This window comes from Danio rerio, chromosome 17 (genome assembly GCF_052040795.2).
Source record: "Danio rerio strain M-AB ecotype USA chromosome 17, GRCz13ab, whole genome shotgun sequence".
Taxonomy (NCBI): domain Eukaryota; kingdom Metazoa; phylum Chordata; class Actinopteri; order Cypriniformes; family Danionidae; genus Danio; species Danio rerio.
In genome coordinates this window covers 5,612,501-5,627,867 of record NC_141037.1, presented here as the reverse complement: position 1 = coordinate 5,627,867, position 15,367 = coordinate 5,612,501, and the positions used below count along the sequence as shown (strand labels likewise).

The following is a 15,367-nucleotide window of genomic DNA, read 5'->3' as shown; positions in this document are numbered from 1 at the left end:
ATTATTTGTTAAGTGACTAGATTTTTGTTTGACCTTACTGTCCTGATTTAATAATTAAACATCAAGGCATGATCACATTTTATTTTGGTAAAATAAGCATAATCTAGAGGCCTTTGCCTTTCATATAAGCCACTTCTTATAACAAGTGATCAACTATTGTAGAAGTCAAGTTACTATTTGTTGTTCCTTAAACTTGGATATGCGGCAATACTTTTGTCAGGTAGTGTGTATTTTATTCTGTTAAACACTAAAGAAGTTATTTAAAAAATAAGGTTAAAAACCTGTAACCATTAACTTCTGTTGTAGAAAAAAAACAAATATTTTCATGCACAACTGTGCGTTCGTTATGAAAGAAAAAAAACTTGTTACAATCATAACTCTAAAATGCGATGTGATCATTTAAATGATGTGCACGCTTTCGGTTTCATTTTCACTGCTAAGTGCTGTTCATGCTTTGCGCACGTCTAACATTAAGTAGGTCGCGCGCCCGCACAGTCAGCAGCTCACGTCACGTGTGATTTCCCGGCCACAAATAAAGCATTATATGAAGGAAAAAATGACATTATTAGGTGAATTATACCTTAGAAATACAGTATGTGACTCTTTTGACATCATTTGGAGGTGTCCATGTCGCTGAGCATCGTTTGTGAAACAATGAAAAAACTCGTGCGGCCACCTTTGCTTCTCTCCTAAACATGAAAATATGATTGGCAGAATCGTAGAAATGCTGGATTAAGATCGTCTAGGGGGTCGAATCGAGATTGCAATCTTTTTTCAATTAATTGTGCAGCTCTAATATATATATATATATATATATATATATATATATATATATATATATATATATATATATATATATATATATATATATATATATATATATATAAAGGATTATTTTGTGAAGTTCTTTGCAAAACACCAAATAATTAACACAAAGCAACTTAACGGTGTCTATGATTTGTAATGGAATATGCTCCCGTCACCAATTTGTCTTCATATAGCTTTTCTGGTGTGGTCAGTTTGCTCGTTAGCTTACATTGTACGGTGTTGTGCTTGTGCTACAGAGCGCTTAGGTTTGAGTCCAGTGAAGCAAGCTTTCACAAAAGAGATGAAAGCACTGTGAAATTAAGACTTATGTGGTCGCATTGTACTTTTTTCTTATGTTTGCTTTTGGAAACTCGATTGGTTGGGTATAGAGAAGGGTTTAGGTAAGTGGCTTGCTAGCTAATCTGTACAACATCTACACAATCTTGTGTACAAGAAGGATGAGCATCTAAAACATACAACAAAATGTATCATATTTCAGATTTGCAGCGTCCTCTAGTGGATTTGTCATCTAAAACATGCAACAAAACATATTTGGGGCAACTTATTTTACATTTCGCAAAACGTGAAGTGTTTCCAACGAGCCGTGGTTATACAGATTTGTTCAGTCCAAGTACTTTTCCATTCAGAGAATATACGCAGTAATCTATTCCTATTCCAATTTAGCGTCTCCTTGGATTGCTAATATGTCTAGACTGTCCTTTTTTTGAATAGCCATTAGTTTGCATTTATTTCCTCCTGCCTTGTATCAGATTACTTACTTTATCAAATGCATTCTGCAAAGTCTCAATATTTTCCTGAAAAACAGCCAAAGCTCAGGATAAATCTATGTCCATGTCTTTCACTGAACTGCCCAAAAGGGTCTGCATCAGAGCATCACATTTCTCATATGTTCCACTTTCACTAGTTTATCTGAAGGCATCAAGTGTTCCTAAACACATACATCATTTTAATGGTTAAGTTGATGTAATGAATAACATCTCATGCAAGAATCAATCATTTTTTCAACTTTAAAATATCACGTCACTTGCTTTTGGAGTGGAGATGCAAATCTATCATCGCAACATGTAGGAACATTATTTTGAACGGTGCACGTCAGCGTCTGAGAGGGCTATGCAACTGCGCGAAGGCTGCACCGTGCACTTGAAGCAGAAGTATAAATCAGCCTTTACTTTATCATTCACAAACCCACCACCCGCCTCTTTACTTGTCGATAGCCAAACTCCCAACCATCCCCTCCACATCCCGATCACACAGGTAACTAGTATAAATCAGATTTTACTTTATCATTCACAAACCCACCACCCGCCTCTTTACTTGTCGATAGCCAAACTCCCAACCACCACCCCCCTACCCACATCCCGATCACACAGGTAACTAGTATAAATCAGACTTTACTGTTAACAAACCTACCCACGCCCCCTCATCACTTACCAATAGCATACACCCAACCACCCCTCCCAGCTTTACACTTACCTATAGTCCCTAACCCCCCCCCCCCCCCCAAGCTCTTCACTTACCATTTACTCTATAAATCCTACCCCCTCTCTTCACTTACCGACCGCAATGCTAATTAGTATAAATCAGCCTTTACCATTCACAAACCAACTCCACCCCAATCACTTACCGAACCCCAACCCCTATCAAGGCCGAGTGATTTACATGTTAAAGGGTCACGAAACACCAAAACACATTTTTTGAGCTGTTGACAGTCGTATATGTGTCCCACACTGTTATAAACACTATAAGGACACCTATATCTCACTAAAAAGTGTAAATTGGTTGTTTTTGCGTTATTTCAAGCAAATTCGTACTTCCGGTTTGAAACAAATTTTTGAAGCTGCGTCACGGTCATGACATAATAGCGTGTATTCCAGCGTGCAGACTGGGCGTCTGTACTAGAGTGTGTCTTATTACGTCTTACAGTGTGATGCATTAATGCATGAGTAAGGCTTGGTTCAAACCAATCAGCGCGCTCTATTGTGTAACTTCATTAATATTCATTAGTGTCACAGTGTTTTCACGACAGAGACGCCACGTTGTGTTGGCAAAACAAGTGTGAAGTGTTGCTTTTATAGTTTGCTGCCGTGAAGTTTTGTTTTCATTTTCTCTCTGTGAGAGCTCAGCTGGAGTCACGTGTGGATTAACAGTGTACGCGACGCGCGACAACAATAACTTACGTGTCTAAGGAGGTTTATTGTTTACCTGAGAGCTGTTCTCATCTGCAAACGCTGAGATCCGGATTCGCTTGTAGTCTTTTCTTAATAAAGACGCGGCTCTAGTTACTGGTGATTGTCCTGCCTCTACAGATTTGGTAATTGAGCGACCAGTACTCTTTGTTTATTCAGTTTGCTAGTATCGAACTAAGTTAACTATTGCACCGAGTGTAAACACGTTAGCATCACAACCAAACTTTAACCTCGTGTAGGGTTTTTACCGCATTTAGTGACCGGAATAACACACGCGGCTTTCTGACGCTACCTGCCCTGTGCATCTAAGTTTCCGGGAAATGCGGAGGTTTTTTTTTTTCTCTCATTCGCCGTACGGTATCAAACATTGCATGAAAAATACACGCTTACAGCAGTTCCTCGAATCAAATATCTCGTTTGTCGCGAGGGACATGAATGAATTCCCTGAATGAAAGAGCCAAACTGCAGTTAAAGTCCACCATTTAATAATTTGGCAAATAATTCGACTACAGATGTCCATGTAGGTTAAACACTATCACTTTCTCCTGTCTGTGTATTTTGACTCTGAAACTCGCGCATGCCCAAATAGACACTCCCACACCCTCCCACTTTAGTTCCTCCGACACTCCCCCTAAACAGAGCTGGACACGCCCACTTTTCTGACTTTTTCCAAAGTAGAGGTGTGAAAACACCCTGCTGAAACGAGGGGGTTTCATGGCCCTTTAAGTCAATGCAAACGCGTGATTAAACATCCTCCAGCATGATGCGCGCAAATGACGTGAATTGCGCGAATGGCGCGATATGCGCAAATGATGCGGCGCGAATTTAGCGTTCTGCATGTTTAACGCACATTTCACGCGAATTGCTCGATTTTGAAATTCTGAACTTCAGCGGACATTCGCGCAGCGTTTACCAATCAGAAGCTTGCTCTTGTGGGGGCGTGATTGTGACGTACACCTGTTGTTGGTGTCCCTGGGGAAATCCTCCAGCCGACACCGACAAAACGTTCATCAAACTCGGCTCGGCTCAGTTAGAAGCACCGCTGAAAGCCTCCATCATTCAGGTTAAGTATCTGGAGGTGTTGATGAGCTCACAGAACTGGATGCACCTCTGAAAGAATCTAGTGGACTCAGACACGGCCCTAAACATATCGACGCTGTTATTTTCTCAATAAAATTCATGTTAGCCATTTAGCTATGAAGCTAGAGTCACCGGGCAGACAGAAGAGCTGCCCATCAAGCGAGTCCGCGTCTGTTTTGAAGTGAATTTGACGAGCGGATGAAACGGATTTGATGTGCGAATGAAGCAGGGTTTGATGCGCGAATGAAGCAAGTAAACTCAAATGTTTACGCGGCTATTTACACGCGAATAGCGCGATTTATCTGCGCGTTCCGCGTCTGGTGTGAACGCAGCATAACTCCAACCTAACAGTCTACTTATCTACTAATCTAATGAGAATTAGCTGCTAAGGTAACTTAAATTCAGCAAACGGACCATCAAAATAAAGTGTGATCTTTTATTTTGGGGAAAATTATCCCTTCAATGATTAATTAGGATCATTTCTACATATGAAAGACAGTTTTGCTGATGCTTCATCGCAAAATGATGACCTCCACCTTCAAATACCCCACAAAGCAGTCCGACTCTATGTCCAAATCAGTTTTTTTAGCCTTGCTAAAATATTTAAAGCAACTCCAATGTCAGCTCTGATGCTTATTTTTCACAAAACCAATAAACATGAAAGCGCTGTGATCTGTAATGTCATTTCAGTTGACATGCCCGCTTCTAATGAATCTGTAAATTTCAGTAGGAACCCGTAACATTCAATGAACTTGACTTCAGCATCATCCATAGCAGCAATTACAAGCAGATAAATGGGCAGCAAACTCAACTCATGTTCTCTCCGGTTCAGAAGATGAATACCTCACGCAATTCAACGTGACATTCAATAGAGACAGAAAAAAAGAGGAAGAAAGAGAAGACATTTCTGCCTATGGCTGGCTCGAAAATCAGGCCAAATCGAGAGCTTCAGGGCACAATATCGAATCAGAAACATACACCGGTTTCTTTTGAATGATCTAATAGTTTCTTTTTTATATGTAATAGTATAAAGCACAAGAGACCAACAACAGAATTGGAAAAGTTGAAACTAACTCGAGTTACATCAAACGCCAAAAGTTTATTTCCCCTAATAAATCATTCCAGGGAAATTAGCTACGGTACATTAAACTTGCCCATCTCCACCGTGTTGATATATGAACCGAAATTCGTTTATACTATATTTACATACGGTTTCCATTTATATGGAAATTATTCCTGCCATTTTAGACCCACCAACAATTTCGCAGAAGCATCCGCTGCCCCGTAAATCTATTTGATCTTCACAATAGTTCTTGGATGTTGCCGAATAACAGAGAAGATAATCTGTGAAATTCATAAAATCATTACAAACTTCCTGTGGTCGGGCAGGAAAAACTAAGGCAAAGGCAATCCAACCCAAACTCGCACAGTCCTGGGGGTGGAGATGAATGGGTGGTTTTATTGAAAGTGAAAGGCGGGGAAGTTATAAATATATTCAAGATCATCAAGTTGTGCAGGTTGAAGATTGTGTGGGATTCTTCTGGAGACTAGAGAAGCATTTACCTTCCCAACAAACTGTAGTGCATAGCAAAACTCTACTTGCGCAGCTCTATTTGTAAAGATAAACATACAAGTCTAACTTTTTCTGCTTACACTGGTCACACAGTACAATAATGTTTCATTAGTTCATGTATTTAATAATGTGAACTAAGAATGAACAACAGTTGGACAGCATTTTTTAATCATACTTCAACAATTACTAATACATTATTATAATACAAAGTTAACATTAGGGAATGCATTGTAAATTAACGTGAACTAATTTTGAGACTTTACTTATGAATAAATACTGTAATAAATGTATTGTTTGAAGTTTGTTCATGTTAGTAAATAAATAAACAATAATTAATTGTGTTGCCGCATCAACTATTTCATGGAAAATGTGACTTAGCTCTCATATAGAAACCTTAAAGAAACCTTAAATGTGACTTAGCTCTCATAAAGAAACCTTAAAGAAACCTTAAATGTGACTTAGCTCTCATATAGAAACCTTATAGAAACCTTAAATGTGACTTAGCTCTCATATAGAAACCTTAAATGTGACTTAGCTCTCATATAGAAACCTTATAGAAACCTTAAATGTAACTTAGCTCTCATATAGACCCCTTAACTTCTTAACAATACAATAAATGTATTGTTTGAAGTTTGTTCATGTTAGTAAATAAATAAACAATAATTAATTGTGTTGCCGCAGCAACTATTTCATGGAAAATGTGACTTAGCTCTCATATAGAAACCTTAAATGTGACTTAGCTCTCATATAGAAACCTTATAGAAACCTTAAATGTAACTTAGCTCTCATATAGAACCCTTAACTTCTTAACAATACAATAAATGTATTGTTTAAAGTTTGTTGATGTTAGTAAATAAATAAACAATAATTAATTGTGTTGCCGCATCAACTATCTCATGGAAAATGTGACTTAGCTCTCATATAGAAACCTTAACTTCTTAACTACTACTACCAGCTTAATTTATGAAAAAGTGTGTAACTGTGTAAATCAGGGGTATTCAACAATGATTAAAAGAGGTCCAGTAAGAGAAAATTTGGCAACACTTTATAATAACTACACACTATAAATCATTTATTAAGCATTAGCAAATAGGGAATTCATTATTTGTTAAACATTAACTCTACATTAATAAACGTTAGTAAGCAGTTTATAACTGCAGCTACAAATGCTCTATTCTTGACTTATAAGCACCTATATAATGTGTTCAATAATTGTACTTTCATACTTTGTTAATGATTTATTTTTCAATGCTAAATTAAGTATCACATTATTTATAAACCATTTGTATTGAAGAGTAGTTGAGGGTTTTTAGGATCATTCAGAATGAGTTAGTAAATGATTAATAAACTATTGAAATCAACATTTACAAGTCTTATTATTCAGGCATATAGTAATGGTTACTATCTATGTTAATAAATGCTATGTTAACTTAACTTCATCTAGTTTTGTGACCTAATCTAAAGTGAGGACTATTTATGCTTTATAAATCCCTTATGAATGACAAATATAAAGGCTCAGTTAAATTCTAAACAGGAAAAATGCCATTATTCATTCCTATTCATTTAAAGATACACAAATGAAACTGTACTTCAAATGAAAAATAAATCTTTGCAACCTAATCTAAAATAAAATCTCTGTAGAGTTTAAACATGACATCTTATTATAATGTAAAATTATTATTATATTGTTGTTGTATTTTGGCACTCCTGTTATTCAGCAATGTTTAAACTTTACAGTAATTTAACTTTTTAGAAAAGATTGCAAAGAGTATTGTTCATTTGATTCTGAGCCTTTATTTGTCATTTATAAGGGATTTATAAAGCATGAATAGTCCTCACTTTAGATTAGCTCACAAAACTGCATGAAGTTGAGTTAATAAAGCATTTATTAACATATTAGTTGACTATTAGTATATGCCTGAATAATAAGATATATAAATGTTGATTTCAATAGTTTATTAATCATTTACTAACTCATTCTGAATGATCCTAAAAACCCTCAACTACTCTTAAATACAAATGGTTTGTAAATAATGCAACACTTCATTTAGTAATAAAAAAAACAATAATTATAAAAATACAATTATTGAACACATTATACAGGTGCTTATAAGACAAGAATACAGCATTTGTAGCTGCAGTTATAAACTGCTTACTAATGTTTATTAGTGTGTATAGTGTGTAGCTAATATAAAGTGTTACCAAAAATTTATGTTAGAGATATGAACAATATCACACGAATAGCAGTTCGGTATGGCTGTATATCAGTACTGGTGGGAGGCGTGCGTTGGCACAAGGCTGCAGGCTGAGTGCCTTAGGAGTCGAACACACTGAACACACTTTTTGCATTGAGAGATGACTTTTTTTGAACGGTTTACTAATGGCCACGAGTGTTTTGTGCGCTGCTTATGCACCCTGTGCGCCTCGCGTTTTAACCGCCTGCTGCGCTTCATGTTTTTGCCGTTGCGCGCCGTGTGCTCGCAGTTTAAAAAAGTCAACTGAGCGGAAAAAGCGTGTTACGTCAGTCGCATTTTTTCATTCTCCAATCAAATGAAAGCAGAGGCGGGGTTTCCATTGAGGTGCCTGCAGTGCTTGTGTTGTCAAGACGACTATAGAGACTTTTGAAGATGGAGGAGAGACTTGTAATTGCTGTTTTGAGTTATCCAGTGCTGTATAACTAACACATCTCGAATATCACAATATTATTACATTTTAAAGTTATATTAATATCAACAGCAACACTCTCACACAATACCCAGCTGATTCAGTCGTGGCTCAGCGGTATAAAAAGCGATCCGCTCTTCTTTTTTTCTTGTCAACAAAAAAGGCAGTGTTGTGCGCCTCCTATTTTAGGAACGAAAAGGTGCGGTCAGTGTGATCAGCCCCTTAGTGTCCCACCAGTGATGATATATAGCCATATCGCACTGCTACACATGTGATATTGCTTTTATACAACAGCTCGACGGAATAATCGTGTGTATAAAAAAGGAAATAAAACACTGAGAGTCTCTTCTGCCATCTGTTCACATCTACAGCTGACGTTAGAACAACAGATACTGTTGCTACTTCACACATGTAATTATAGAGCTGTCTAAAGTGATGACAAAACAGCTGATTTTGTTCACATTTTAAGATTATAAGGTTGAACGACATGAAATGCCATCAGTCTACAGAGATTTCCCAGTATTTCTCTGTTGCTATCAGGAGATCACAATAAATAACCCCTGAAAAAGCCAAAACAACGCAAACACTACCAGCTTACTGTTGTTTTTGTGACAAGGAAAAACACTAAACACATGCTGGCATTTCTTCTTTCTTTCCTATTTTTAACTGAACTTATCTGCAGTAACTAAAACAGGAAACATATTAGAAACTAACAGTTGGCCAATCACAAAGTAATTCAGAGTTAAAGAGAGGCCAACACAAAATACATACGTTCCTGATATGTCCCATCTTACACTTAACACACTACAATTACTATGGTATAAATACAGCACAACAACATACAAAAGAGAAAGATCGACTTAAAAAATCACTTACCAGTTTAATAATGATTTGATTAGCTGCAGTTTGTAGTTTTAAGCTGAGTTTTTCCTTCCCTAAGGGCTTATTATGCGGTCTCTGTCGCCATCTTGTGGCGGAACGTCAACTATCTTTGCTCTGCTCAATGACAGGCTAATGGATGTCGTCGCGCTGTATCTTCGAAAGTATAAATATTTTAAATAGGCACTATCCTTATAAATATACTGCATAGTTGCAATCTAAACAACTACATTATCGCCTAAACAGGCCTCAACAGTACATGATGTTGTCCAACAGCTGCAATATTTGTCAAAATGTAGTGAGTTTATTGATCTGCTGTCCCTCTGTGTGGGTGTAGTAATACACGAGAGTGAGGAGGCTGTACGAGTGCTTTTATTACGGGAATATTGCACAGCTATCAACCAATCAGATTCAAGAACCAGACAGAACTATATATATATATATATATATATATATATATATATGTATATATATATATATATATATATATATATATATATATATATACATATACATATATTAGCGCTGTCAAAAATTAACGCGTTAACGCATGCAATTAATTTTAAATAATTAAAAAAATTAACGCAATTAACGCAGTTGCAGGTTTTTTTTTTACTTCCTGTTGTGGTGGACGTGTGTTCAACATGCAATAAATGTGGATAAGACCAAGGAAGCACTTTTTGAAGGCAAGTTTCAGTATAAAACAGTTAGTTGCATCACCAGGCTCTCCAAAGTTTCATGCAATTTCGGGTGTTTCCTTTTTGGCTAACAGAAAGAAAATCCTCCGCATTTCGTGACTCGGTGTTCCTTTAAGGTAAGGTTCCTTTTAAGGCTACACGGTAGAATTTAAAATAAGAGTATAATCTTAATCATATAAAAATCGGAGTATTGGTGTTTTATGTGAATGTACTCAGAAAGTCTCTGGTGAAGACGCGAGCTGTCAAAGACAGGGCATTACTCTGCCTTTCAGCATGAGCCCTCCAAGTTTAGCGTGTTTCCTCATTAAACGCAATGAAAGTGTATGCTTCGCGTTGTTGTGTCAGAATCCTTGTGAAATACAGTAATACTTTAGGACGCTTAGTTTAAGCAAATTTGATGAACGTGATCATGCGTGTTGAATCTGAGGGGAGTCGCTCCAGTATGGAAGGCCATTGGGGCCAAAACGTCTGCAGCGCGTTGTGTGCGTGTCTGTGTGTGTGTCTGTGTGTGTGTCTGTGTGTGTGTCTGTGTGTGTGTCTGTATCAGGGGTGGAGTGAGCGACGTATTTGAGTTGGGGCGAGAGGGGTGTGCAATGTATTTAACGACCGGTTTGCAAGAAATTATCATTCATTTGCGGGCATTTGGGAGTCTCTGTGCACTTGCGGGATACTCCTAGTCTTAGCAACTGGATAATTGTAAAGGAGGATTAAGCAAAATTGTTTCTACTCTATAACTAATGTTCTCAACTCACAGCAATAAATCTTTACAATGAGTGCAACAGTTTGTATTCTACAGTTTATTATTATAATTTTTCATTTTCCATATCTGCAATTCCTGTATTTTGGCATTTTTTTGCAGTCCACTTAGAGTCCAACATGGAAATCAACGTTTTCTTTATTGGCATTGATTGTTTTGAAATTTAAATGTCATTAACATGCCTGTGTTTTAACTTCTGTAATAAATATGGCTGTCAAGCCAGGATCTTGATGGTTTATTGTGGGTATGTTGTTTACATGAAGAAATCAGTGTTACAAGTTAAACAAAAATTCTATTAAACACTAATATTTTGAATTTAAATAGTTTTTGTCTTGCGTTTACATTAATTTTACATTTAAAATAACATTTCAGTATTTTAAATGTGATTAATCGCGATTAATTTTTTAAAAAGGTGCGATTAATTAGTTAATTTTTTTTAATCGATTGACAGCACTAATATATATATATATATATATATATATATATATATATAGTATTACATTTCAGCATGTTTTACATCTGCATGTAACAATAAAGGCAACTTGTGGAATCAAATTAAGTACTTTTTCACAATTTATGAACACATATGACTGTAAAATGCTAAAAAAAAACAAAAAAAACTTACATTTCCCCTTTTCTATTTTACATCTCGACTCAACAGTCTCAACCAACCAATAATAAATAATGAATGACTTTTAGTGTATTGATTTCCAGTTTACATTATGCTTGAGTTACCAAGGTAACAATGTATTTTTACTACCATTCATTCCAGAGAGCTCCATTATCATCATAACTGTGGAAAATGAAACTGCAAAAACATAAAGATTAAGCAAAGAAAGACCGTTCGGCTCTTCTCGCTCGTCTTAATTCAGCGGGAACAGTCAGATTAGGAACAAACCTTTTCTAAGCAGAAAGCGGGTAAACAAAGAGTGAATAAATAGCAGGTGCAATTGGCTGAGAATAAACACCCAGGAGAAACAGGACCGGCACAGGCTAAAGGCTGCAGGTCTGGGTTCGTATAGGACAGCTTTTGGGTCCAGACCCAGACTGCAGTCTGCCTGTTAGTGACCACTGGTGTAGATGGTAAATGTCAGCTGCATGTCAGAACGGTGCGCTTTTTTTTAGGCAACGACTGAATCAGCAAGGTATCCTGCGAGAGTGTTGTTGTTGATATTAATAACATTTTCTTTTCTGGCTCATTGTTCACATTAACACACTCATAATAACACGACTTGGAATAACAAAGACTAAGACTCTTCCATTTTATCCCATAGTTTTAGAATGATTGATATGAGCATATTAATACAAGCTCAAATGAGATTGTTCTGAATTGGACTCAATGATAATTGCTGGTTAAATGTGTTAATTATTGTCATAGTATATATTTTCCATGCATACATCCACTTTAAAAAGTTCTTCTATCAAAGATTTGTGGTTTCATCAAGTTTTATGATGATTGATCTGCATATTCTAAGCAGTGCACATTAGATTATTGTAAATTTGACTGAATAGTAAACTTTAAGAATTATTTTTAATGTGTTAATATGAGATTTTTGTCTATAAGACAATATCTTTTCTCCACTATAAAACGATGAAATTATTATTATTATTATTATTATTATTATTATTATTATTATTATTAATATTATTAATAATATTATTATTATTATTATTATTATTATTATTATTATTATTATTATTATTATTAATATTATTAATATTATTAATAATATTAATAATATTAGTATTATTGTTATTATTATTATTATTATTATTATTAATATTATTAATAATATTAGTATTATTATTATTATTGTTATTATTATTATTATTATTTAATTATTTATTAAATGATAATTATATTTATATTACTAATTATTTAATAATAAATTATTATTATATATTTTATAAGGGGTTATTTTATTGTTTTTTGATGATTGAAAAGTAAATAATAAATATAATAATAAATAGCAGTGCAAATTCATTTGACGTGTAAATTTGACTCAATAATAACTATTAAAAAATTCTGTTTTGTGTTAATGTGACATGTTTATGTCCGATATTACATGTTCCATGCATACTGCCACTATAAATAAAAGTCATTTTTTTGAAGGATTTGACATGTGGCCCTTCACTTGGTTTGCAAAACTTGATGTGGCCCTCAGGTCTAAACAGTTTGCCCACAACTGCTATAAAGCATCTGTTTTGTGAGAAGTGTTTCTCATATGACATGTGAACAACCCGTACAGCTTTACTTTGACATTTCCTTGAGAGAGAATGACGTTGACTGAAACTTTTTGCCGTACACCACAAAACATTCAGTCCCACTTTATATTAAGTGTCCTTAACTACTATGAACTTACATCAAAAAATAAATACAATGTACTTACTGTGTTTATAATGTATTTAAGGACACTTGTGGTGCTTTTGAGTTGGGATAGAGGTTGGGTCATGGACAGGTTTCGTGGTTTGGGTAGGTTTAAGGGTGGGTTAAGGTGTAAGGGATGGTCAACCGTGTATTCACAAATGTGATTACAAAAGTTAGTTACAGATGTAATTACATGTATTTAATCAGGCATAAGTACACAGTAAATACATGTATTTACACAATAAGTACATTGTAACAAACTATTAATTCCTGTGTAAGTACATATTAGTTAAGGCCACAATATACAGTGGGACCAAACATTCATACTCTTTTGGCAGTGGAAATGCAAACCTGATAAAGGTGATCCGTACCAAACCGTACCATATCATACTGTACTGCAATTGGGCCATTAGTGACCACTGGTATAGACGGTAAATATCAGCTGCATGTTTTTTTTTTATACTGTCACTAAACATAACAGTGCTAATATTAAGTCCAGGAATACAGTATTCACTCACATGTTGGATGCGTCTTGTTTCATGTATTAAAAATACTGTAAAATATCCCAAAATCCAATTTCCTGTGAAAATATTATGAAAATATTATGAACATCATGTTGTACCAAAAAAAAAATGCAGTTTACCTTTGGGATGGCAGGGGTCTGTAAATTCATATTTCCCCAACCCGACCGTTTTCAGCATCTGCAGGCCGTTACTGCACGTTTCCTGCAGGCCGTTTGCTAAAGGTCCATTTGTGGGCAGCGCGGAGCAGGTCAGGGCGGCGGATTGCACCATGGGATGGGTCAGGTGACCGTTACCAACCACCGTGTGGACGGGATGCGCCACCTGGCAGACGCTGGGCATCGGTGGAAGCCCGCCGACCGCAAGCGTTTGGCTCTGGACGTTGAGCACCATGCTGGACATGGGCTGTGAAGGCTGCTGCGGGAGCTGGAAGTGAGCGGGTAACTGCGGGTGAGGAGTCTGCAGTGCCGGGGTCACACCGATGATGGGCGTTTGGATGGTGGCGCACTGGCTGTACACCGGAGGCTGCGGCAGGGTGAACGTGTGTGCCAACAGGCCAGCCTGACTGACCGTAGCAGACACTTGCGGAGGCCATAGAGGAGCTGCGAAGAGACAAATAACATACATTTGATGATATCAATAAAAGTGCAGTCCGTCCATGCACAGTAAGTAATGAACTCTTTCTTGTAAAACATATTTCCAAAAGTGCCGTTGACTTGAAATTTTCCCCAGATGTTGGTAACAACCATAGACTGTAAAATATATGGACGTAGTATCCGTGACGTCACCCATAGGTTTCTAAAGAGCGCAAAAGAAGCCACAAGTTGGCGCGGCCAACCGTCGCCATTTTGTTCGCGCGTCATCACACCCACGGCGGGATACCAAACAAGGGCAAAGAGGCGGAGAGTGAGCGGAGCTCCAGACACCTGCTAGCATTTAGCTTGGACCTGGTTCAGACACACTTTGCTTTGGGAGAACGCTTAATACTTTATCACCTGTGACTCGTTTGTATTCCGACCACTTGTGCTTGGTTGTATACTATATCAATAAAGTGTTTTGAGCCACTAAATATTGTTCTTATGACGTTTTTCAACAGGAGGAAAACGCAAATTACTTCCAAACACTTCAGATATAGTCCGTGTTAGTTAATGTAGGACTATTGATGAAATCCAGCATAACACTGTATGACAACGCTTCAGATGACCGTTCTAGAGCCTACAGCTAATCAATCTGACAGATTCTGAAGTGCATTACAGCTCTAAATATAAATTTAAACGATAAATGATCTTAAATAAAACAAAAACATGTATAGAGATGGTATATAAGTATATAACTTTACTCACATGGGAAACGGAGGCCACGTGAATGGTTTGTGAGCTCAATTAAGTGCACTCAGCATACCATGCCATCCAATAATTGTAGGAAACAAGTCCAAAAGGCAGTTGACTGTATAAAGCAACATAAAACATCACAAAAATACGATAAATATGCCAAGTTCAGTGGCTAATCTGCAGGATTCAGCTGAAGTGATGTGACAGCGACCAACGAGACCTAGCTGTCACTCAAGTGGCCACGCCCTTAATTATGCAAACTTAATATAACTTAAATAAAGGAAACGGAGGAGTTATAAAAAAATTCACCCCCCTCACAGTTGTCATGAAGGGTGATATTAGCTGTATTAACCAAAATCTTTTTTTGTACCAGGCTGTAAACACCTTTTTTTCTGCTGTAAAGTTAGCCATTCTAACAGTGGGCTCAATTGAAATTTGCTCTGTTTTGGAGCCAGGAGAGGCCACGACTAGCGGAATTTCGG

The 15,367-nt window shown here is 36.6% G+C and overlaps 1 protein-coding gene across 6 annotated transcripts in view; it reads right to left on the bottom strand.

Annotated features, from left to right (window-relative positions):
• Positions 1–15,367, bottom strand: part of LOC100334314 (kelch-like protein 29) — a 376,785-nt gene that overhangs the window by 203,777 nt on the left and 157,641 nt on the right. For all 6 annotated transcript variants that reach the window (XR_015512889.1, XR_015512890.1, XM_087289939.1 and 3 more), the window contains one exon: positions 13,677–14,156. Coding sequence is in view for 2 of the 6 variants with exons in the window: in XM_087289939.1 (XP_087146065.1) it covers positions 13,677–14,156 (480 nt within the window). In the remaining 4 variants the exon portion in view is untranslated. The remainder of the gene's footprint in view (positions 1–13,676; positions 14,157–15,367) is intronic.